Genomic DNA, 25,183 nt, shown 5'->3' with positions numbered 1-25,183 from the left:
ATGACTCTGTGAGGAGATTCGACAGAAAGATTCAGTTCCTATTTCTAAATCTTTGTTTTCCAGAGTCCAACACAGATCTACAGTTTCATCAGTGTCAGTGGGAGTGATCTGTCATCATGATGACTCAGCGCTGAGCAGCCTGAACGCTTTAAAAGAAGCAGACTCGGACTTTAAGCTCAGTCAGGAGGGACTCACACAAAGTCAGACACTTTGTGTTAATGCTGATCTGAAATGAGCAGATTCAACATCGGACTTTCTTGAACTTTACTAAAATGTACCATCATTTCTGCAAAGGGTTTGTGCCGTGCAAACAGTTTTAAAGATATCATGATAAACTCTTCACAGGTTTCATATTTCACACTCGGTGCCTACACTGACATCGGGCTTTTGAGGTACTTGTGTCTTGTTATCATTATGTTTATATATTGTTTGACAGTTTGTGCTAATGTGTTTCTCATTGTGGTTATCTGTATGAACAGGAGCTTACATGAACCTATGTACATGTTCCTGTGCAGTCTGTTTGTAAATGGACTGTTTGGTAGTTCGGCGTTGTTTCCGCTCCTTCTGCTTCAGATTCTCTCTGACGTTCACACTGTTTCTGTTCCGCTTTGTTTCCTGCAGATTTTCTGTGTGTATTCTTACGCAAATATGGAGTTTTTTACCATAGCCATCATGTCTTATGACAGATATCTTGCCATCTGTTTTCCCCTGCAATATAACTCACGTATGACATCTAAAAAGGTTGTCGCCTTCATTGCTACAGCATTGGTATTAGCTGTTCTTCAAGATGGTGTGTTGATATCTTTGAGTGCCTCTTTACAGCTGTGTGGGAACATCATTAACAAAGTGTACTGTGACAATTATACAATCGTCAGACTGGCCTGCTATGACACATCAGTAAATAACATTTATGGAATGACCTACACGTTTACCATGATACTTGGTCTTATAATTTTGATTCTTTACACATATTTTAGGATTCTCAGAGTTTGTTTCTCCGGCTCTAAACAGACGAGACAGAAAGCTCTCAGTACCTGCACACCCCATATTGCTTCGCTGCTGAACTTTTCTTTTGGGTGTTTCTTTGAAATTGTACAGAGCAGGTTTAATATGAGCAGAGTTCCCAACATATTGCGCATTATTTTGTCACTATACTTTCTGACTTGCCAACCGCTATTCAACCCTGTAGTTTATGGACTGAATTTGACTAAAATACGCATCATTTGTAAAAATCTTGTCTTTAGTAGAATGTGAGTTACTTTTTGAAGCCATGTAAAGTTTCTCTTCTCTTAAATAAGAAGAACAAATGTTTACAAAATAGTGATGTCAACAATAATGGTGTCTATAAAAGGTGTGTATCTTATGTGAGAATTTTAAGCGTTGAATTATAGGTTGCTTTGAATCTTTAAATGGCATTTTTTTCTTTAACAACAGCAGATTCCTGAATCAACTCTGTGTGTGTAAATACCTTTTAAACATCCTTTTGAATCATCATCAAACTTGAAAACAGACAATGTTGTTAATGTCAAACGATATAGAATAATGTTTTCTTGTTGTTCTTGTTTTTTGTATATCCACATTAACTGCATTTGTATAAAGAAGGTACTGTCAATACTGTACAAGTAGTAGTAATGGCACTATTACACCCTGATGAAGATCTTGTGCAGTATCGTGCAGACTCCTACAGTAAGTCAGTGAAATGTTAAACATTTTTAATGCTGTCACATCACGCTTTTCACATTTCTGACTTGTAAAGACCTCCTGCTCTGTCCTGTGTTTATGTGAGGCATACGTTCTCTGAATGCTGCTGCTGGTCTGAGTCTGTGAGCACTCCCATCACATCTAACTTCTTCTGAGTCTGTGAATAAACTGTAATGCACTCAAAATTGTACACTGTACTCATGGCTAGTTCAGCTGAGAATAATAAAGTTATTAGTCTGACATATTTGCAGTCTTTGAGGTTGTTTCCTACTCTGATGATACTCAGCTGTATGTGACTGTAAAAGCAGACGATCATTCCCAGATTACTAATTAAGAGGCCTGCTTGGAAAAACTAGATGTGACATAATTTCCTGCTCCTAAATTCAGATAAAACTGAGATATTGGTCATTGGTCCAGCTCCATGTAGACACTATATGTCATTCTCAACAGTAACTCTCACCTCATATATGCTTCCTTTAGGTCAGTGGTCGGCAACTGACGGCTCGCTTGGCACGCCAGCATTAATATCTGGCCAGCCAGATGATTTTGATAATCAGATTTTTTGAATTATTTTTCTTTGCTTATCTGCACAAAAACAAAAATCAAACTAAATTTAGAGCCTTTATTTGGTAAAGTTCTGAGCCTCCAGCTCAGGGGTTTCAGATTAATCGGACAGTAATGCTAGGTAATTAATGTAGATGTAGAGTTTTGCAGACAAGCTGTGGCTCTTAGAGACACCTCTTGGCTCTCAGGGTGGTGATATTAAGACATGCTGCCATGCCATGTTTGGTTTGGAAAAAAAAAAAAGTTCTTGACAATACTCAGCCCTATGAGCCACTGTGCTACACATATGAACAGTAACAAAGCAAATTATGTTTCTTTTTATGAAAACAAATACAAAAACTAAATATATAAATAAATCAAATAGAATAAAATAAAATAAAAGCAGCATCTGCTTGATCCTGCTTGAAAAAACAGCCTGTTCTGGCCCACCATCCAATTTCTTAGAAAACCTTGTCGATCCCTGTTTTAGGTGTTACCGTCGTCTAACACTCAATGAATTCAAATTAAATGAATAAATTAACTTGAGGTATGTGTTCAGGACATAAAAACACAAATGACCTAAACATTTTTTGCGACTGAACTATGATTGACTATATGTTATCATAGTTTGTTTGTTGCTGTATATAAATGAGAAAATACAACATAAAACATCAAACATAAAACAATATAAAAACAATAAAAACAAAAAACAGTAATAAAGTTAAAACGATAAAACACTAAAAAAAGAGCAGAGGTTGGCTTGAAAGCCAAAGAATAAAAATGGGTTTTAAGATGAGTTTTAAAAATGGACAGTGAGGGGGCTTGTCGTATGTGCAGTGGGAGGTCGTTCCAAAGTTTGGGACCGGCAGTGGAGAAAGCTCTATCCCCTCTGAGCTTCTGCTTAGACCTCGGTACCTCCAGGAGCAGCTGGTCAGCTGACCTGAGGCACCGGGCAGGAGCGTAGGGATGGAGCAGCTCAGAGAGGTAAGGTGGGGCAAGACCATTTAAAGATTTAAAAGCAAATAAAAGAATCTTAAAATGAACTCTAAAATGCACAGGCAGCCAGTGGAGGGAAGCCAGAATGGGAGTAATGTGCTCCCTCTTACGTACTCCGGTTAAGAGGCGAGCAGCAGCGTTCTGGACTAACTGGAGACGTGTGAGGGAGGACTGGCTGACTCCAAAGAAAAGTGCATTGTAGTAATCCAGCCGAGATGTAATGAAGGCGTGGATTACTGTTTCAAAGTGCTTTTGTGCAATAAAGGGCTTCACCTTTGCCAGCCGCCTAAGGTGAAAGATGCTGGACTTAACAACTGCACCAATTTGCCGATCCAATTTAAAATCACTGTCCATCTTAAAACCCAAGTTTGAGACTGTTGGCTTCATATACTGTGCCAAAGGGCCCAAATCAACGGGGGGGGGGGGGTTCACAAGAGCCACTCGGGCCAAACACCATCACTTCTGTTTTCTTTTCATTAAAATTTAAAAAGTTCAGTGACATCCAGGCTTTAATGTCTTCAAGACATAACAGAAGTGGTTTCAGGCAGAAGGCATATTTCTTCTTCAGCGGCACATAAATCTGACTGTCGTCAGCGTAACAATGAAAGGAGATACCATGCTTTCTCAGGATGGAACGCAGGGGAAGCAGATATACTGAGAACAGCAGGGGCCCTAAAATTGAACCCTGTGGAACCCTGTATGACAGCGGAGCAGAGCGGGACTCAGAACCACCAAGGCTTATGCACATAGTTCTTCCTGCAAGATAGGATCTGAACCAATCTAGGGCAATACCACAAATGCCCACTAGGTGCTGCAACCGAGACACTAAGATATTGTGGTCCACAGTATCAAACGCCGCAGTTAGGTCTAGCAGGACAAGGATCACATAGTCTCCAGAGTCATTCGCCAGGACGATTTCACTGAAAACTCTTAATAAAGCTGACTCCGTACTATGCCATGTTTTAAAACCAGACTGGAAGACCTCCAGGACATCATGCTCATCCAGGAAAGACTTCAACTGAGCATGGACAACTTTTTCCAGGATTTTTGAAATAAAAGGAAGCTTGGAGATAGGTCTATAATTGGCTTAAATACCACGATCAAGGCCAGGTTTCTTAAGCAGGGGTTGCACCACAGCATGTTTAAAACTTTGGGAAACAGCACCAGAACACAGACTGCTGTTAATAATAGCCAGAACCGACTGCCCTATACTAGGGAAAACCTCTTTAAAAAAGTGAGGCGGGACAGTGTCACAGGGAGAGCCTTGATGGCTTAATCTGGCCAACCACATCTTCTAAAGCCATCAGAGACACAGGCTCAAACAGCTCAAACACAGCTGAGCAGGGAACAGGATCAGAGGGGTCAGATGCAGGAGTAGTGATGAGAGCCCTTGCAGTAGCAACCTTATCAATGAAGAAATGCAGGAAGCTATTGCATATTTCAGGGGATTCCTCTGTGCACGCAGGCTGAGGGGGATCAAGAACAGACTCAATGGTTTTAAATAACACACGTGGGTTGTGACAATTTGCCTCAATAAGGTTTGACAAGAAACCAAGAACTGAGCACCTCCGTGTTTGCAGATGTTAAGCCAGAGGGAACACAGAGCTGGTTGAAGGCAGCAGAGAACTGACCGGCAGTGACAAGGTTAATAATCCTACGGCTGCGAGCAGGAGCGTCAGATTTAACTGCAGCACAAGAGAAAGCAGCTTTGAACAATACAGACAAATGATCGAAAACGCATTGTCACAGATTTCCATGTTTGATACAGACAAACCATGACAGGACGAGGTCTAATGTGTGTCCATGTTCGTGTGTGGGACCAGTCTGCAAGCAACACGGTTGCATCCCTGCCAGTTAAGCTCGGGTTTGTCTGCAGCTGTCCTGCCCTAATTCAGCTAACCACCAACCTGCTAGCCTCCAGCTCAGGGGTTTCAGATTAATCGGACAGTAATGCTAGGTAATTAATGTAGATGTAGAGTTTTGCAGACAAGCTGTGGCTCTTAGAGACACCTCTTGGCTCTCAGGGTGGTGATATTAAGACATTATATAGTTGGATGAATCCCAGCAGCAACCTGTGTGTCACTAACAGTAGGGGTCAAAAGTCCTAAAATCTTTTATATTGTCACATAAAACTGGAAAAAAAAAGTTCAAGTGTCAGAAGTCAAACTATTAACGTCAACTCATGTTTAGACCAAAGGTTTTGAGTTACTGTTTGTATAAACAGTAACAAGGACATTAAGGAAAGGCTGAGGGCCATAACCGTTTTGAAATAACACTTTACTTAAGCCCTGTGTTTTGGGAGCTCCAGGCATGGCTGACCTTTTGTCCGGGACAAAGTAAATCTTAGAAAGAATATGCTGGCCATTCTGGACTCCTCTGATGGCCCCCATGCTGTGTTAAGCATAGAACCGGCCAAGCCTGAGCCCCAGGTCCCCAGCTCTCAGCTCAAGCCTGAGCCCCAGGTCCCCAGTTATCTGCACCAGTCTGCAAGCAACACGGTTGCATCCCTGCCAGTTAAGCTCGGGTTTGTCTGCAGCTGTCCTGCCCTAATTCAGCTAACCACCAACCTGCTAGCCTCCAGCCAGTTCTTAATCTGATGATCCCCTGGACCCTTTTTAGGGGGGCCCGGTTAATGAAGACTCAGTTGAAGGAGGCCCCCACAAGAAGACAAGACTTCTGAGGAGCTGATCACATCTAGCTCCCTGGTGTCTTTCCTATTAGACCTTGCTCTAGAACCACACAGTCTTCAGCCAGTTGAACATCTGTTTAACACAGAGCCACCAACCATTTCCCTGTCAGATACCCTGGACTCACCGTCTGAGTGCCACCCCAAAGGAAGTATGGTTCCTGCTAATGTTGTGCCTCTCTGCCACCCAGTTGATGGCCCCTGTCCACATCCTCTCTATTCAGATGCTGGACACCCACAGTCCTGTCTGCTTGTGCATTGTGGGTCCCGGCAGGGATGGACAATGGTCAGCTGAAATGTGCTTCTGTTTCCTGTCGGTGGTCTGGCTGACACCTGCTCCTCGTTCTATCTTGACGGCCCGGCCAACACCAGTTCTTTGCCTTTCTGGCCTTCAGAGGTGTCCCAACTGGCTCCAGTTGAACTGGGACTGTGGTAACATCTATCACAGTGTTTAATTTGAACACTGTGTCTGTCATCCATGTAGTGGCCTCTACGTCAGCTGACAGAGAGCCAAGGAATGTACTTCTGTCTTCAGCGTCCTCAATCACTGTAGCTTTGTGTACTTCAGAACAATTTGTTGTTTAGAAAACTCTCGCATAATGTCCCTTTTGTTTGCAGCAATTGCACACAGTCTCCCTTTGCTGGACTTTGTGGCAGACTATGTCCTCTGTGTCTCCACATCTTTTGCTATCTTTGGTGTCTTTCTGTTGGATGCTTGCTGTCGCACTGCTGCGTGTGCAGGTTCATGTTGGAGACATCCACTAAAATTAGTCATGAGCATTTCTTGTTGCTTCTTTAGTGTTTATCTTTACATTTATCACTCAGACCCACGAAAAATCTGTCTCTCACCCATTTCCTCAGCCAACTCGCTCATTTCTTTGACCTCTCAAAGATCACGTTTCTCCTCGCCATGAAGTGACTGTCAAACTTTCTTTTAACTACTTCCTCGAGGCTTAGGTGGAGGGAGACCAGTATGTCCTCTGCCTCCTCTCCCATGGTGTAGGTCAGTGTGCGATCAACACTTGCTTTTTATCCACTTGAGTTTATAATCCAGATGTAATGCAAAATCTTACACTTCGGCCAGTCGTCAGCCTTGAAGGGGATCTTCTCTGGTTGAGAGACTTAAAACTGATTCATGTCGCTGGCTTATGAGTTTGGGAGCAACAGCCCAAACTTTACCAATTAGCAGGAATAAAACAATTCTGCACTCGAGCCTTTTTGTTAGCATTTTACTGTCCTCCTAACACTATGTTCTGTTGTCTGTAGACCTCTTTAAGACCTATCTGGAGGCTAGACGCACGCACACAACAGACAGCTAATGCAGTGACGTACTGCAGAAAGCATTATGTACTGTGATCCTACCCGCACAATGAAGTTCACATAGTTCAGGAAAATGCAATAGTCGGGTGGAGCAGCTGAGACAGATACTATCATGAGTCAACGTAGAATTAAAATGATTTTGAAACTGTTATTTTAAGGTAAAATAGTTAAATACAGTAATGTTGCTTATTTGGTTATTCCTTTTAACCACAGTGTTGTCAGACCATTTAAGAGATTTCAGTTTCAACAACGATTTGTAGCAGACAAGTCAAAGACAAACGATGCTGTTGAGCTGATAATGACATCTGGGCGGGAAAAAGTGAAAAAGGGGTAAAAAAAAAAAAAAAAGGGTTGAGAAATGATATCTTTTTTTTCTCTTCTCTAGCTGCGTCTTCTCTTGTCTCAATTGTTATGTCTTGCATCACTAAATAAAAAAGAAAAAAGAAAAATTTGTTTGACGTTGCTAATACAGTAAATCAATCATTAACATGTCGGTCTATAAACAGGTATTGGGCATTGATGATAAGGTGGGGCTGGCTCGTCGGTGTGAATATAAAGCAGCAGCACCAGCAGCTGACGCATGCTGTGTAATGTGACCGTGTTGGAAGTGAACTCTAAGTTTGGCATGTTTGTGCTTCTTTAAACTTTGTCATGTCGATCATTTTCAAGGAAAAATCCAGAAGTATTACAATGTTATTGCTTTTTTAAATGATGTCTTTGAGGCAAACTGCTAATTTGTTAATTTGTTGGATATAAAAGAGGAAATTTTAACAATAATTAGGTCCCTTTTAAAGATGATGTTGAATTCAACTTCATCAACTTTATCTTATTTTATTCTTGGAGCTTATTTGCAGGTTGGAAACGTAAGATATTTATACTTTATGTTAACAGCTTTGCTTTATGTTGTTATTGTTATTGCCAACACATCCCTCATTGTGGTTATCTGTATGAACAGGAGCTTACATGAACCTATGTACATGTTCCTGTGCAGTCTGTTTGTAAATGAACTGTATGGTAGTTCAGGGTTGTTTCCGCTCCTTCTGACTCAGATTCTCTCTGACATTCACACTGTTTCTGCTTCATTTTGTTTCCTGCAGATTTACTGTTTGTACACATATGCAAGTATAGAATTATGTAATTTAGTCGTCATGTCTTATGACAGATATCTTGCTATCTGCTGTCCTCTACAGTATAACACACGTATGACATTAAACAAGGTGTTTATATTTATAATTGTGATATGGTTGTATTCGTTTGTGAAATTCTTGATTACTCTATCCTTAGCATTACGTTTGGAACTGTGTGGAAACATTATACACAGTTTGTACTGTCGTAACTACCTAATTATCAAGATGGCATGTTCGGACACTAAAGTGAATAACATCTATGGATTGTTTGCTGTTGTTCTCTCTGTCATCCTCCCTCTGTTTCCAATCATTTTCTCTTACATGAAAATTCTTCACATTTGTTTTTCTGGCTCCAAACAGACCAGACAGAAAGCTGTCAGTACCTGCACACCTCACCTCGTGTCTCTTCTGAATTTTTCTTTTGGGTGTTTCTTTGAAATAATTCAGACTAGACTTGATATGACCAGTGTACCCAGTGTGCTGCGAATCATTCTGTCTCTGTATTTTGTAATCATTCAGCCACTTTTGAATCCGATCATGTACGGACTGCAAATATCCAAAATACGAAATACATGTAAAATTCTCTGCTGTTATAAAATGTTGACTGCTCACAGAGATCTGACATTAACATAAAAAAGCAGCAATGAATCATTTATATTTTGCATTGAAATATCTGCATATTTTAGAAAAAGATGGAACATGTAACATTCCTGACAATGTTTGACTGGATAATATGTAGTGTGGTGTACTGAAATATAATTACAGTCACATATTTAATAATTAATGAAGATAGTAATGAATATGACTTAGGCGGAGAGTCTAAAATGAAAAGCCTGTGTATGTTTTGAAGTGTATCAACACACACTCCTCTGCACAAAAATATCAACTTAAAAATATGATAAAATATAAGACATTTTTTTCTTCTATGAAAATTGAAACATTCTCAAAATAGTTTAAGCACATTGTCATTATGTCATTGTTGTACAAAGCTAAATTAAAGTATTCTTGAGCAGAATTCATTGTTGACTTGATGGTGTTACCTGGCTCAACACCTGTAAAGGTTGATGGATATTACCGAGCAGGCTGCTTAATAAATACGGGGTAATGATGAGCTAATATGATGTTACTTAAGAGGTTAACAGCATATGGAGTATCTCTGATTCACAAAACATATATCACAAACATATCCATAAAGCTTTACAGTGAGTGCAATTTTCCATGAAGCATTACAAACAGCTGACAGCAAGAGAGGAGAATAGCAAAGATACGATTGGCTGCAAAACAGTAAATGTCTCTAATCAGCTGATAAGAGGACAAAGGCGGAGAGGGACAGGAACGAGAAACAGTCCTGATGTTATTTAACCCTAAGCTTTGGTTGTACCCATTTATTGAAGTTGCTGTCACTGTAGCTTTGAGCGCTCCTTTACAGCTGTGTGGGAACGTCACTAACAAAGTGCACTGTGATAACTTCTCTATCGTCAAACTGACTTGCTCCGACACCACAGTCAACAACATTTATGGACTTGCTTACATGTTTACAGTCATCTTTTCTCTTATAGTTATAATAATTCTCTACACGTACATGAGGATCCTTATAGTGTGTTTCTCCAGCTCCAAACAGACGAGACAGAAAGCCGTCAGCACCTGCTCACCTCACCTGGCTTCTCTGCTCAACTTCTCTTTTGGTTGTTTCTTTGACGTTTGACAAAGCAGATTTAATATGAACAGTGTACCAAACATGTTGCGCATTGTTTTGTCGTTATATTTCTCACTCGCCACCCGCTCTTTAACGCTGTACTTTATGGACTGAAAATGTCAGAAATACGTACATTATGTAAACGTGTCGTCTTTGGTAAGTTATAAACTACACCGATCAAATCTCTTGTAAGATACTTTATAAAGTTCTCAACATAGTACTCTTTCAGTAATTATTTCTGCTATAATATCTAGCCAAACTCATTTGCCAGTGTCAAGTAAAATTTAGACCATTTACCACTAAAGGAAATGTTACTATTTCTTTTAAGTTGTAAGTAGTATTTAAACCAATCACAGGCTGATTACAATCAATGATTTTTCGAGTAAATATTGTATATCTGTGATGGGTCGTTCCATACCAACTCAAGGACCTCTGAGTTCATGTCTTGAATTTTTTGGAAAACAAATCGTACAAAAACTCATATTAATTTATGGCATCTTGTGAAATCCTACAGCTGTACTCCAAATACGTTTTTAGCTCTGAATTTCTGAGCTAAATGTCATAATTTTATTGATTCTTTGTAATTCTCATTCTCACCAGCTGCTTATTTTTTACTGGACTGTGTTGAAATGTGTCCTGAACATCCAAGAAACCCAAATGATCATTTACAACATGTATTCATTTAAATAGTTGCTGCAGAATGTTTACATTCATCAAATTAATCAAAATAACTTCAAACATTAATATCTCCACTAGTTTTCACTTTGTTGAACCTAATGTTGATTCTGTGTAGCATTATTATAGCTCCATCACATCTACAACTTATTTGCTCTTTGGCCTTGCACCTACGTGCTCACAGTACCTGACTTGAGTCTGCATGGACTGCGACCTTGAATCACGGGAGCAGTCCAGGCAGCGGGCCTCAGAAGCCCCCCAGTGAAAGAAGCTGGACATCTGACTGGGACTGAACACAGCCTCTGACACTGACAGGGGCCAGTTTGAAGACAGGGGATAATATATGAAGGTAATTTACAGCGGCTCTGACCAGGACTATGAATCCGGGGACGAGAAGGGAGGGAGGAAAGGGCAAAAGTAGTTAACATGTGAAAACAGCGTGCAGAGCTGGAATAGTGCTGACAGCAGTCTGACATCATTACTGCTGTTGTGGAAACTTTAAAAGAAGCTGAAGCAGACTCATCTCAGTGAGGAGGGACGTGGTGCAGGTAATCTTTAGGATTCATACAGTGTCGAACTGTGGAAATAAACTATCAGTGACGCATAACACCGACTTTCATACTAGTTTAACAAGTTAAGCTGATTTTTTCATATGAATTTTTTATATTTTAATGTAATTGCTTGATTATTTGTTGTATATTCTTTATGTATTAAAAGTGCTTTTTGTCCACAATAAGGATACTTTTGATTCTTAATCACATTATTAAAACTAGACAGAGTTTAATGTGATGTGTGATGTGCTGTGAACTAAAAGCAGAATCATGGTAAACTCTACACGCGTTTCTTATTTCATACTTGCTGCCTACTGTGACACTGGGATGATCAGGTATTTACTTTTCATAATTGTTATGTTATTACATATTTTAATCATTTGTTCCAACCTGCTGCTCATTGTGGTTATCTGTATGAACAGGAGCTTACATGAACCTATGTACATGTTCCTGTGCAGTCTGTTTGTAAATGAACTGGTTGGTAGTGCAGGTTTCTTTCCGTTCCTTCTGACTCAGATTCTCTCTGACATTCACACTGTTTCTGCTTCTCTTTGTTTCCTGCAGATTTTCTGTCTGTATACATACGCAAATGTTCAATTTTGTAACTTATCCGTCATGTCTTATGACAGATATCTTGCTATCTGTTATCCTCTACAATATAACACACGCATGACATCTCAAAAGGTTTCCATGCTCATTGCTTTGGTATGGTTGTACCCGTTTGTTGAAGTTGCTGTGATGGTAGCTTTGAGCGCTCCTTTACAGCTGTGTGGGAACGTCATTAACAAAGTGTACTGTGATAACTTCTCTATCATCAAACTGGCCTGCTCCGACACCACAGTCAACAACATTTATGGACTTGTTTACACATTTACCATAATAGTTAGCGTTTTAACTTTAATTTTTTATAGTTATTTAAAGATCCTTATAGTTTGTTTCTCCGGCTCCAAACAGACGAGACAGAAAGCCGTCAGCACCTGCTCACCTCACCTGGCTTCTCTGCTCAACTTCTCTTTTGGCTGTTTCTTTGAAGTTTTACAAAGCAGATTTAATATGAACAGTGTACCAAACATGTTGCGCATTATTTTGTCAGTATACTTTCTTTCTTGCCAACCGCTCTTTAACCCTGTACTTTATGGACTGAAAATGTCAAAAATACGTACATTATGTAAACGTCTTGTCTTTGGTAAAATGTAAAGTACTGTAATATCATGTAATACTGTATATAATTTTTTTTTCTCATATGAAAACTGAAAAGATGGAAGTACTGACATCATGATAATGATTGTTTATTAAATGTGAATACTTTTATTAATAAGTCAGAGCAAAATAAATTTCTCCCTCAAAATAAATTTGAATGTTTACGTTGTTAAGTTGTCATTCAGTTGCTACAGAGAGATGTACTATGCTTGCAATAACTTAGATTTTACTTCGATCTAAGATTCATGTGAGTGTTTATTGAAGGTGCAGTAGGTGATTCTGGTGAAAGATAGTTAATAGTCTCATTCCCAAATATATCCCATATCCTAAATACTGACACCTAGGGTTGGTGTACAATTGATTGTTGGTCCTCCAACATAACACCAACAACCAATTACTGAGTCTCATTTTCGCCAAATGAGTATCAAACTATCAACTCACTTTCTCCAGAATCCTTTACTGCACCTTCGAGGGGGGATTAGTTCTGCAACACGTCCCTGTTGCAGCGCAGATTCTTTGGGAGCTCCCACAAAGAACAGAACTATTTCTGCCAAATCTGTGTTACCAGTTGCTATGAATGGTCAATTAATTATCATCTCAGACTCAAATATAATACCACATGAGATCTCACCAACACCATTCTGGATGATTATTGTGTTTACTGAATCTATCAAGAGCCGAAAAAGCTGCTTTAGAGCAAGACTGAGAGCTGGTGTTAAGGAGAAGAAGCAGGCAAAGCAGAGACTGGTGAGAGACCTTAACATCAACAATACTAGAGATTTGTGGCAGGCGATCCAAAACATTACAGAACCAGAACCTCCGTCATGTGTGAGGTCATGTTACCAGATGAGCTGAACTCATTTTATGGTCGCATTGATCCGTACAACAAAGCGTCAGCTGTAAGGTCTGCTCCAGCTTTAGAGGAGCAGCTACTGTCAGTATCCACAGTGGATGGGAGAGTGACATTGAGTAAAGCTGCCCGACCTGATAACAACCATAGCCATGTACTGAAAACCGGTGCCAATCAGCTAGTTGATGTTATCATTGCCTGGTCCAATCCAGCCTGGACCCTCACCAGTATGCTTTCAGAGGATGCCATATCCACTGCCCTCCACTCAGTCTTCAGGATATCAGACTTCATCAAAAACAGACACCAGACAGTTCAGATGGGCAGACACATCTCCTCCTGGAGGAAATCTTTCTGAAAAGTTGGCACAAATGTCCACTTGAACTTAAGGAAGAACTGAAAATGTGATGGTCAATGGTTACAGTGACTGTGACCTCACAAAACACATTTTTGGCCGTAACCAAAGGATTGATACGTTAATCATGACAAAATTTCACATGAATGTCTGACTGAATAAAATGAAAATGTATATCCAAAAGGTCGAAGGTCAACTCCACTGTGACATCATAAAGTTCTGCAAAAACACTTACTTGGCCCTTATTCAATGCCATAACTCAGGAACAGAAGGGATATTGTGACCGTATTTTCAGACTTGATCACATCTGAACTGAACTGAATGTTGAATTGTAGCTGCATCATGTGATCACTACTCTGTACTTCTCTCTAAGTGAAGCTACTCACACTTCCGACAGTGTTCCTCATTTGTTTTTTAAAAATGCAATTATTCAATTGTTACCGAATAAAACTAATCTTGATCTTCTGTATTGATTTTAAAATTCCACTGATCACTTTTAAAATGTTAAATGGCCTTTCTCCAAATTCATGGGTGTATTGACCTCATATGTGTTTGGGCATTCCTTTAGTTTTCTGTATTCATCCTTGCTGGTAGTTCCTTAATCCTGACTTGTGACCAAAGGACTTACTGTTATAGCACTATACTATACACAATACTGCCTATTGAGATCAGACAGGTTAGCTCATTTGCACATTTTAAATCGCTCCTTAAAACTTTATTTTATAGAAAAGCATGAATGACTATCAACGTGTTGTTGAGTTTTACAGTGTCTACCCTCTCGGCCGAAATCTTCAACACAGTGGCAATTCTGTCAGGGTCTCATCCTGTAGTGTAGTGTTGCCTTATGACAATCGAGATACGGCCTACAATATATAGTTATACAACCATATAACACAAATAATCATCCCAAATATTGTGATTTTGTTTTGGTGATTCATGTATAGATACCTTAAGGCACATTTTAAAATTCTGTTGGGATGAATGAGGACTTGCATTTTACATATGACAGCAGAAAAGTACTGTTCAGTAAACCATGCTTTTATGTGACTATACTCCTGTGTGAGGAGAACCTGAAATTATTAAAGGTTCAGTGACTGCATTTCAAGCTGTCATCACTGCGTAGTTGCATTTTAATTTTCAGCTGTTCAGTTTTAAGTTACCAGCAACACACACACACACACACACACACACACACACACACACACACACACCACACACTAAGAAGAGGACTGTAACCTACACCATTTCTTTTATGATGACATTGTTAAAAGGTCGACGAGCTGTTTTATTAAACAACTTTATCATCAGACCAACTTGTTTTGATAAACATGTTGTTGCTGGAGTTTGATGTCTTTGTGACTTTTTCTGATCTCCATGCACACGATGCACAATGTAGAGATTGATTTAAACTGTGTTTCAGTACAGGACTTTCATCACAGTGTATTGCTGCTCTGACTACTGTTAAAATAGCAACTTTATACTTTTTATAACTTGTAAAAATAGAAAGGTTTAGTGATATGGTATTTATAGGGGGGCAGAACTTGTACTATTGCTGTTGTAACACATTAAGAGGTGTACTACATACGACTACATACACAACAATATATGAGACATTAATCAGAATGCCTTTATTGTCGTTCTGATTCTGATTAATTATCTAACAAATGACACATTTGACAATTGGACAATTCAAACCTTCAAACAAACCTTTGTTTAGATATTTATTTTTAAGGCTTAGAATTCTTACATTTATAACCCATAACCAACATGCCAAACCAAACCTCATAGTTATTTTAGAATATTTTTATGTCACTGAAGCTGACAGAAAAAACTACATGTGATTACATTACATTTTCCCAAACAAAATACTTTTACATATGATGTGGATTTTTGTCAAATTCACTCCATATAGTAAAGGGTTGTAGAGTGGTTGGCAAATGATAAAGTATAAAGATAAAAACAAGCGCAATATAATGGGTGCACTGCTCATGTTTAACCTGCTCTGTGCTATTTCAAGGAAACACCCACAAGAGAAGTTGAGCAGAGAAGCGAGGTGAGGTGTGCAGGTGCTGACGGCTTTCTGTCTCGTCTGTTTAGAACCACATAAACACACTTTAAAAATCTTTATATAAGTGTAAAGGATTAGTACTGTAAGACCAAATAAGACTATGAATGTGTAAATTAATCCATACAAATTATTGACTGTAGTGTCGTAGCATGCCAATTTTACAACAGAGTAGTTGTTACAGTACACTCCATCAATAATGTTGTCACAAAGCTGTAAAGAGGCATTCAGTGATATCATGACAATAATTGCAAGAAGAGGGAAAAACCATGTCAGAGCAATAAGCACGGCAACCTTGTTAGATGTCATACGTGTGTTATATTGTAGAGGATAACAGATAGCAAGATATCTGTCATAAGACATGACTGCTAAATTATAAAACTGTACATTGACATATGTATACAAAACGAATATCTGCAGGTAACAAAATGAAGCAGAAACAGTGTGAATGTCAGAGAGAATCTGAGTCAGAAGGAACGGAAACAACCCTGAACTACCATACAGTTCATTTACAAACAGACTGCACAGGAACATGTACATAGGTTCATGTAAGCTCCTGTTCATACAGATAACCACAATGAGCAGCAGGTTGACAAAAATGATTAAAATATAAAAACACATAAAAATTGAGAAAAATAAGTATTTGAAAAGGCCAATATCAAAGTAGGCACCGAAGGTGAAATATGAAACCTTTGAAGAGTTCATCATGATTGTCTTTTTGGTTCACAACACAACAATTGGTTTGCACAGGGTGAACATTTTGCAATGTTTCATTTTTAAGTAGATGTGTAGAAATTTAAAATCGTTTAAATGTCAAAATTGCTAATATTGAACTCACCTCATTGACAAACAAGCAGTATTCAGTCTGTGAACAGTAAAAAACAAAACAAAAAACAGTTCTTACAAAACCAAGATAGATTATCTAAAATTACAATTGCATACTTTAAAGTCAATATAATGTTAAAGAACACAGTTTACATTTTGTGAACATGCTGTGTTGCTTAGACTCCTCCTGAACTGAGCGTAAACGCTGCTTCTGCTTCTTTTAAACTCTACAAGTCAGATGATGAGCACATCAGCAGTGACTTCATCAACAAAGGACACATAACTGATGTCTGAAAAAACACGTACACTTAGTTAAAAGTAAGAATTATTACTTATTACTAATAAGTTATTACCTACTTATAACATATCAGCATGGATTGTTCCAAATAATTCAGAACTTTTCATGAAATTTCTTGAAAAAAAATGTAATAACCTTGATTAAATTCACGGGGTTGTATTCTAAATACTTTTTGAGTTGTGAATTTTTAAACTAAAAAATATAATTATTTTAGTGATTCTTTATGTGTAATCTCTGCCTCACCAATGTCATATTTTTCACTGGTGTGGTTTACCCAATATTATTAGGGAATTTGGGTTAAGTTTGGCTATCAATAACAACTAATGATTATCAGGGATAATTATTAATTTTGATAAATAATAAGATCTAATTTACATCAGATCGCCGTGGGAGCTCCACCCTTGAAGAAGGGAAAAGATAGCCAATTCAATAATTCCCTCTCATAAAATGTCATGCTGCATGGCATGGACAAAAAAAAACTACAAACAAAATGGCCGACGAAAGGAGACTACAACATGGCCAACGAGTGGTCGACTCCAAGATGGCAGATCAAAACATGTTTCTTTGATAGGAGAAAACAAAGAAACAATGGTGGTGCTCACACCATGTGCTCGCCGATATCACTTGTAGGTGTGACATGGTCCAGGCTGAAGGAGTGTGTGTGTGTGACATGATGCCAGGTTAGTTGTATTCAAAGACTTTGAGTCTGTGTGAAGCATAACTTTACTAACACCAACTTAACTGGGTTTTGGAGCCAACTACCAATGACCTGACTACACAGAGATCACATTAACACTCGAACAATTAACAAACCAAATAGATTTAGCACATGTGCATTACATCAACCAAGGTTTAACAGTCCTATGCTTGGCCATGCCATGCTGTGCTGTGTGCTATCTAGGCCCAGTTAATGTAACTAGTCTTTGAGGAAAAGGTGCTGGTGGTTCCTTAGCTGATGAGCCAAGCAGCAGACCGCTGTATTCCCAATGTTGAACAGTGCTGTCCTTGCTGTGCAGAGTCTGCTGAGAAAAGGATGTTGGAGGAAACTGGTCGCTCTTTTCCTCTGCAGGGGTCGCACGTCTGTGCTTAATTGCTTTTGTTCCTCTTGCTTGTGAAGTTAGAGCAAATCCCCCCAGGGGGAGAAGAGAGAGAACAAAAGAAGGAGCTGGAGTTTTGACTTCCTGGTCTGTGGGGGGTCATTCATCCTGACCAATAGTAGCTCAAAACTGGGTCTCTGGGCAGCCTAGCACCTGTGAAGACTGGAGAATTCTGGGGAACTGATTTTAGTTTAGAGTCCATTTTGAAATCCATAAATAATGCTTAGCCCAGGCTGTGTTCAGCCGGGGAGGAGAACTGCTGACCCAGACTGAGGATGTTGTAGGCGGTGGAAGGAGCACTTTGAGGAACTCCCAAATTTGATCCACTTGTCCTCTGCAGAAGGCTCCATTATCAATATCGCTGAGGTAGCCGAGAAGCCCCTTGGCAGCAAGATGCCAAGGCGGATGAGATTTGCCCTGAATTTGCTCAAGAATCTGGACATTGTTGGGCTGTATTGGTTAACACACCACGCCTCCATAGTGTTGCATAAAGTTTGGGGACAGTACCTCTGGAGTGGCAGACTGGGGTGGTGGCTCCCATTTTCACAAAGGTGGACTGAATTGGTATTCCCCAATTATTGGGGTATCACACTGGTCAGCCTTTGTGGGAAAGTTTACTCCAGAGTGCTGGAGAAGAGGCTCCACCTTTTTATTGAACTTCAATTTCAAGATGAATAATCAGGATTCTGTCCTGGTCTTTGAACAGTAGACCAACATTGACCCATGCAGGCTTGGTGCTGGGAGTCATGGGAGTTTGCCCATCCAGGCTTTGTGTGTTTTTGTGGACTTGGAGAAGGACTACAACCGTTTCCACAGGGAAGCACTGTGGGGGGATACTGCGAGAGTATGGGGTACAGAGGCAGTTGCTACAAGCTACCCCATACTACTACTACTACTACTACTACTAATCTACTTTCTTAGATGTCTTTTGTAATAAAATTGATGAGATTAGGTTCAAAATGATCTCTCCATCTCTGGCTTCCTCTGCAAAGTTGATTATGAAACATCCTTATGCTGATTCCCATTAAGTCTCAGCTCTTAGTATTTTGAAAGTATCTCTCTTGAGACATTGTCTAAACTGGTCTCAATCTCAGACCTACCAGCAAAACTGTTTAAGGATCTTCGGCCAGCACTTGGACCTACAAATGTATCACTCACGACCGGTGCTGTCCCTACTAGTTTTAAGCAGTGTTGAGACTAACGCCGTTAGAATAAACGCGATTACGTAACGCCGTTACATTCCTCTGTAATTTGTAATCTAATTAATTACTTTATCCAGCGTTACTAACGCCGTTTCCGTTACTAACATGACTTGTGTTGCCGTTACTAAAATCGGGGCCCCAGCGCGATCATGGTAAAAAAAAAAAAAGCCTGCAGCCAGCATGAGTTCTAGGCTATTGTTTTTTCTTTTCTTCCTTTCCTCCTCCTCACTTCATAAGCGGGCTGCAGAGTAGAGAGCACACTAGTACAACACGGTTTCGATAAATACCAAGGATAAGACAGGTCATGTTTTGCGGATATGGAACAAGGAAGTAACTGACTTGACGATGTATAGCTGCGTGACATCATTGACGAATCCTTGTAGGAGTTTATTTTACACACAAACCGACGTAGCTTCTGTGCGGCGCACACACACAACTTTCGACCGGTAAAACCAAAGTGATAGACAGAGAAGAAATGGCGAGTACAGAAGAGGAGGATAAAGTGGGAAAGTCGGCGTTTAGCAAGTGGAAATATAAACACTCTACTCTATGAAACTGGCGTGTGAAACATGCTTCTAAAAAGCCGAATTCTTTGACATATTACTTTGTTTTAGTAACGCAAAAATTACTTTTCCTAGTAATTAGTTACTTTTATAATAGAGTAATTGAGTTACTAACTCAATTACTTTTTTAAGAAGTAATTTGTAAATGTAATTAGTTACTTTTTCAAAGTAATTTGCCCATCACTGGTTTTAAGACTGCTGTGGTTAAGCCTCTACGTAAGAAACCACATCTTGACCCAGAGTCAAGACTCTAAATAATTATAGAACACTATCCAACCTTCCCTACTTCTCTAAAGTCTTAGAAAGAGCTGTGTCTCAGCAACTTTCTGGCTACCTCCTTAATAATAATCTTCTTGAACCTTTTCAATTAGCTTTCAGAGCCTGTCATTCCCCTGAAACTGTACTTACTAAAGTGGCAAATGACTTCTACTTACTATGGACTCTACCTCAGTGCTTCTGTTACTGGATCTCAGCGCTGCATTTGAGACCACAGATCATGGCATACTGTCAGAACGACTTGAAAGTCAATTTGGCACCTGTGGCTACACAATGTGTTCTTATAGTAATACTACTTCAATATTTACTGATGTGAAGTATGGAGATCCCCAGGCCTCTGTTCTTGGCCCTTTTCTCTTCTCTTTATATAGGTCACCTCTTAGCCAAATTATTCGGCGTTATGAATTTCCATTTCCACTTCTATGCGGATGATATTTGCTGTATGTGCCCATAAAAGCTGATGATGAATCTCAAATCACAAAATTAGAGACCTGCTTGTATGCGGAGAAGAAACGGATGTCAGAAAACTTCCTGCTCCTGAATTCAGATAAAACTGAGATGCTGGGTCATTGCCCCCGCTCGACAGAGACACTACTGTGATCAGGTGACCGTAACTCTTGACAACTATGTTATTTCTGTGTTCAACTGTCATGAATCTAAGTGTTACATGTGATTCTACCCTTTTAGGCAATTCGGTCCGATAACATTTGGAGAGTCTAGAAGAGCCGCCTGATTACGTTTTATCCCCTTCCAATTTAGCTCGGCGCTAAACCGGAAGATGGGCGACTTGGTCGGCGGAAGTCTCGAGTGCGCATGCTTTCTGGCACCCCAGCCACCGCCACAATTAAAGTCTGATTCTGTGGGAAACACTGAAACTGTACAAGGCCTTGCCCCATCGTACATGTCTGATCTTATTATAATATATATTCCAACTCATGCATTACACTCTCAGACTTCAGGGCTCCTGATGGTTCCCAGGGTTAAGAAGAAGTCAGCTGGCTGCAGGGCTTTTTCCTATCATGCCCCCTTCCTCTGGAGTAACCTCCCAGCTGACATCAGACAATCTGGCTCTACTGAAGCCTTTAAATCTAAACTCGAAACTTACTTCTTTGACTTTACCTTGAATTAGTCCTTGACTTCAATTGCTAGCTTCTTCAGTGGGTTGGTAACTTTTTTTTTTGTTTTCTGTCTCCTCAAGCTGCGAGCTGTGTCGCTCTCTCACTGTCCTCTCTTTATAGCTTCCTCTTCCTCTTTCTCCTCCTCCTCCTCCTCCCTTTTCATTCAGGCTCCCTTCTGATGGACCACGGGCCCCTGAGAACAGTTCCTCTCCTGGCTTCCACCACCTCACATATTGACCGATCTGCATCGTCATACCCTGGGGTCAATGGACCATCGCTCTCCTCTGTTTTACTATCTCCTTATATCTGTACTACTGTAAAATTTGATGCCTCTTCATTTTGTTTTCTTTTTTATTGCTAATTACCTTGTCTGCCCTCGTCCAGGTCACCACGGTGGAGTGGAGGCCGTGTGGCTCGGGCACCACTTAGCGATGCCTCGTCCTGCTCAGTTGTCCTCCTGGATCCACATGCTTTACATATATTACATAAATTGTATCAGATATTCTGTCAACGTAATTTGTAAATTGTGATTTTGTTGTTCTTTTCTGTGCATGCGACACTTTTGGCATGTCTGTCTGTCCTTGGAGAGGCAATTAGGTCACTTCACTTTACTTGAACTGCAGGACTTCTAAAAATGTTCACATCAATTTACTTAATTTCACTTTAGACCCCAGTTTGGGGTCCAGTTTGGAGTCTGACTCCTAACCCGTGTTAGTAAGTTTACTTTATGTCACTTCAGTTCATTTCACATTCCTTCATTCATTTTTTCTTTTCTATAAATCACTTTCCATCGATGATATTACTACACTTTGCATTGATTCAACCCCAGGAATCCTAAAAATGCTCACTTTTCTTCAATTAACTTCACTTAATTTTAATTTACAAAACTTCACTCTACTCGTGGTTAACTCTGTCTCCTGAATATGTTCTCTTGACTTCACTTTGCTTCACTTTTTACTCCCTGACTTATTAAGATGTCCGTTATGCTTTGTCATATCTGTACATATGAAAGGCAAAAAGAGGGTTTATAGTCATTATTTTATTTTATTTTTCAATTATTCTATTGTTGTCTTCCTTTATTTTGTTTCCTTTTTATTTATCACTTTTCTCCCCTTTGCTTCCGGCTGCAACAAGTGAATTTCCCCAGTGAGGGATCAAAAAAAGTCAAATTTTATGAAATGATTCTGATTATGAATAAAGTCACCAAACGCTCTTTGAATTAAACTCATTTCTGAAGATGAGGATTTTAAAAAGGTAGAACATTGCTACATTTAGTCACTGGAAGAGTCTGCACTTTATTGACCAGTTTCATCACAGGGCCTTAATCTACATGTATGAAGTTCTGAGAAAGACACCACACTTGTTTTACCACTTATAAACTGAGTAACTAAGCAAAATTTCAATAATCAGGATTGGAATTGTTCTCTCGTTCTCAATAGCTCAATGGTCTTTGAACATCAAAAAAGTCACCATTAGAACCATTAAAGTGAATCTTAGCGATTTAAAGACTATTCAGCACAAACACCTTTCTTTTATATATATATATATATATATATATTGTTTTTTATGTATTCTACTTTTTACTTGTTTTTAACAATGTTGTCAATACTTGCCACAGACTGCCAAAACATATATTTTCATTCAGCTTTTCTCATACTACAGAATTAAAGGAAATATGAGATTTTAAACATCATGAGCTCACTTTTGACCAAAAACAAGATTTTTACACATGATGCGAATTTTGGTCAAGTTCAGTCCATACAGTACAGGATTGAAGAGCGGTTGACATGTCAGCCAGTACAATGATAAAAAGATGCGCAAGATATGAGGTACATGCTTCATATTAAACCTGCTCTGTACCATTTCAAAGAAACACCCACAAGAGAAGTTGAGCAGAGAAGCGAGGTGAGGTGTGCAGGTAATGACGGCTTTCTGTCTCGTCTGTTTAGAGCCGGAGAAACAAACTCTAAGAATTCTTATATATGTGTAAAAAATTAAAATTACAACACAAATTGTTGCAATTGTGTATGCTATTCCATAGACATTATTGACTGTGGTGTCAAAACATGCTAGTTTGACAACAGAGTAGTTGTCACAGTACACTTTGTTAATGACATTTCCACACAGCTGTAAAGAGGCACTTAAAGATATCAAAACAGTGATTGCAAGAAAAGGGTACAACCATGTTAGAGTGATAAGTATGGCTGTCTTGTTGTGATTCATATGCATGTTGTACTGTAGAGGGCAACAAATAGCAAGATATCTGTCATAAGACATGACTGCTAAATTACAAAACTCCACATTTGCATATGTGTACACACAGAAAATCTGCAGGAAGCAAAAAGGAACAGAAACAGTGTGAATGTCAGAGAGAATCTGAACCAGAAGGAGTGGAAACAACCCTGAACTACCATACAGTTCATTTACAAACAGACTGCACAGGAACATGTACATGGGCTCATGTAAGCTCCTGTTCATACAGATAACCACAATGAGCAAAATATTAGCACAAACAGTTAAAATATATAATGACAGAATAATCATGAAAGACAAGTGCTCCAAAAGCCCAGCGTCAAAGTAGGCACTCAGAGTGAAATATGATAATTTTGTTGAGTTTATCATCATCATCCTGTTGGTTCACAGAACATTTACACTTACAGCATGAACCATTTGAAATGAGTATTTCCTTTTTGATCGGGAAGAAAAATTGTTAAACAATTGTAAATTGTAAAAACAAACGTGACAGGTAAGCTTCAGGTTGTCAACCGGTGACTCTCTCTAACTGAGCTGAAACTCTGCTTCTGCTTCTTTTCAAACATTACTAAACAGGATACACCCACAGCAGCAGTCACAACAACTTCTCACACAGAAGTGGAGTCTGGGTCTCTGTTGGGCACCTCAAGGCCCTTTTACAGGATGGGACATTCAGGTCAGCTAATAGCACAGGGGTCACCTTGAGGCCAACAACTCTGTCCTGAATGCCAAGAAGCGCTTAATTATGGTGCTAGGATTTACGAAAGAGTGCATGAGCAGATTGAATTACTCTTTTTCTGAAGGGAATGTATTAAACAGTCATTTCCTGATGTTTTTCAAGCTTTGGGAAATGTTCTCAATCCATATGCGTTTGTGTTGCCCAGGAAACAGTACTGGTGTGAAATTTGTACTTCTGAGCCTTCAAGCAGATTTTTTTCTCCAAAGCCTTTGGAGGACCTGGTGGACATGGGAGACATGATTGTGTTGGAGATGATCATCCAGTTTAAATCAGATCCAGTGGCTGAGTAGCCAAAACCCACCACACATAAACAACTACAATGATATTGGGTTTCACTTGATCCAGCTTTAATCAGCATTTCATGAGGAACTCCAGCTGAGTTGCTGTGCCCCTCACCAAGCTCACTTCGTCCTCCACTCCGTTTCCTGGACCGCTGAATTGCTTTTTTTTCAGTGTTAGAAAGTGCCTTCACCTCCGTCCCCATCCTCACACAACCAGATTCCTCTCATTAGTTTATGGTTGAGGTGGATGTTTCTCACACTGGTGTTGGGGCAGTACCGTGTCAGTGCTCCATTCTAGACCCAAATGGCTGAACTCCAGTCAAGCTGGTGGGCTGTGTTTTTGGTAGGTAACTTCAGTCTCACCGACAGTCCTCGTTCAAGAAATGCTAAACCTGATGCTCTCTTGCCTGTGTACATGAGAAGTCTCCCTCCCGCCAGGACACCATCCTCCCTTCTGTGTGTGCAGAAGTTTCCTGAGAGATGGATTCTGTTGCAAGAGAGGCTCAACATAAACAAACGGACCCAGGTAATGGTTCACCTAATTGTCTTTTTGTTTCTGACTCAGCTTGTTCTCCGGTTCTCCAGCATGGTCTCTGCTTTGCTTGCCATCCAGAAGTGAACCGCACTCTGTCACTCCTCAACAGACGGACTACTGCTGGCCAACAGAGACAGTTACCAAGACTTTTGTTACAACATTTTCTTATCTCCCTGACCACCACCACCAGTGATTGTCCTGTTTTGGGGCCTCTTTGGGATCAGTCATCACTGG

At 39.7% G+C, this 25,183-nt stretch overlaps 4 protein-coding genes across 4 annotated transcripts; 2 read left to right on the top strand and 2 right to left on the bottom strand.

Moving 5' to 3' along the window:
- Positions 1-327: 327 nt before the first annotated feature.
- LOC311255709 (olfactory receptor 5P64-like) lies at positions 328-2,200 on the top strand (the record flags this gene model as incomplete). Its single annotated transcript, XM_084350358.1, has 2 exons — positions 328-1,250; positions 2,182-2,200. The coding sequence occupies 2 exons, from the start codon at positions 328-330 to the stop codon at positions 2,198-2,200; spliced, it is 942 nt and encodes a 313-aa protein (XP_084206484.1).
- Positions 2,201-5,594: 3,394 nt separating this feature from the next.
- On the top strand, positions 5,595-12,768 carry LOC311255708 (olfactory receptor 4B13-like; the record flags this gene model as incomplete). The annotated part of the gene is made up of 5 exons (XM_084350357.1): positions 5,595-5,738; positions 6,118-6,358; positions 8,138-8,270; positions 11,781-12,423; positions 12,760-12,768. 5 exons carry the CDS (start codon positions 5,595-5,597, stop codon positions 12,766-12,768), a joined length of 1,170 nt encoding a protein of 389 aa, XP_084206483.1.
- A 2,775-nt stretch (positions 12,769-15,543) lies between these two features.
- Positions 15,544-16,470, bottom strand: LOC311255707 (olfactory receptor 11A1-like; the record flags this gene model as incomplete). Its single annotated transcript, XM_084350356.1, has 1 exon — positions 15,544-16,470. One exon carries the CDS (start codon positions 16,468-16,470, stop codon positions 15,544-15,546), a length of 927 nt encoding a protein of 308 aa, XP_084206482.1.
- A 6,369-nt stretch (positions 16,471-22,839) lies between these two features.
- On the bottom strand, positions 22,840-23,769 carry LOC311255706 (olfactory receptor 4B13-like; the record flags this gene model as incomplete). The annotated part of the gene is made up of 1 exon (XM_084350355.1): positions 22,840-23,769. The coding sequence occupies one exon, from the start codon at positions 23,767-23,769 to the stop codon at positions 22,840-22,842; it is 930 nt and encodes a 309-aa protein (XP_084206481.1).
- Positions 23,770-25,183: the final 1,414 nt, after the last annotated feature.

The sequence above is a fragment of the Pagrus pagrus genome (assembly GCF_965226575.1).
Source record: "Pagrus pagrus genome assembly, chromosome: 4".
Lineage (NCBI taxonomy): Eukaryota > Metazoa > Chordata > Actinopteri > Spariformes > Sparidae > Pagrus > Pagrus pagrus.
Note: the sequence above shows the minus strand (reverse complement) of the source record. Positions and strands in the feature narration are given on the sequence as shown.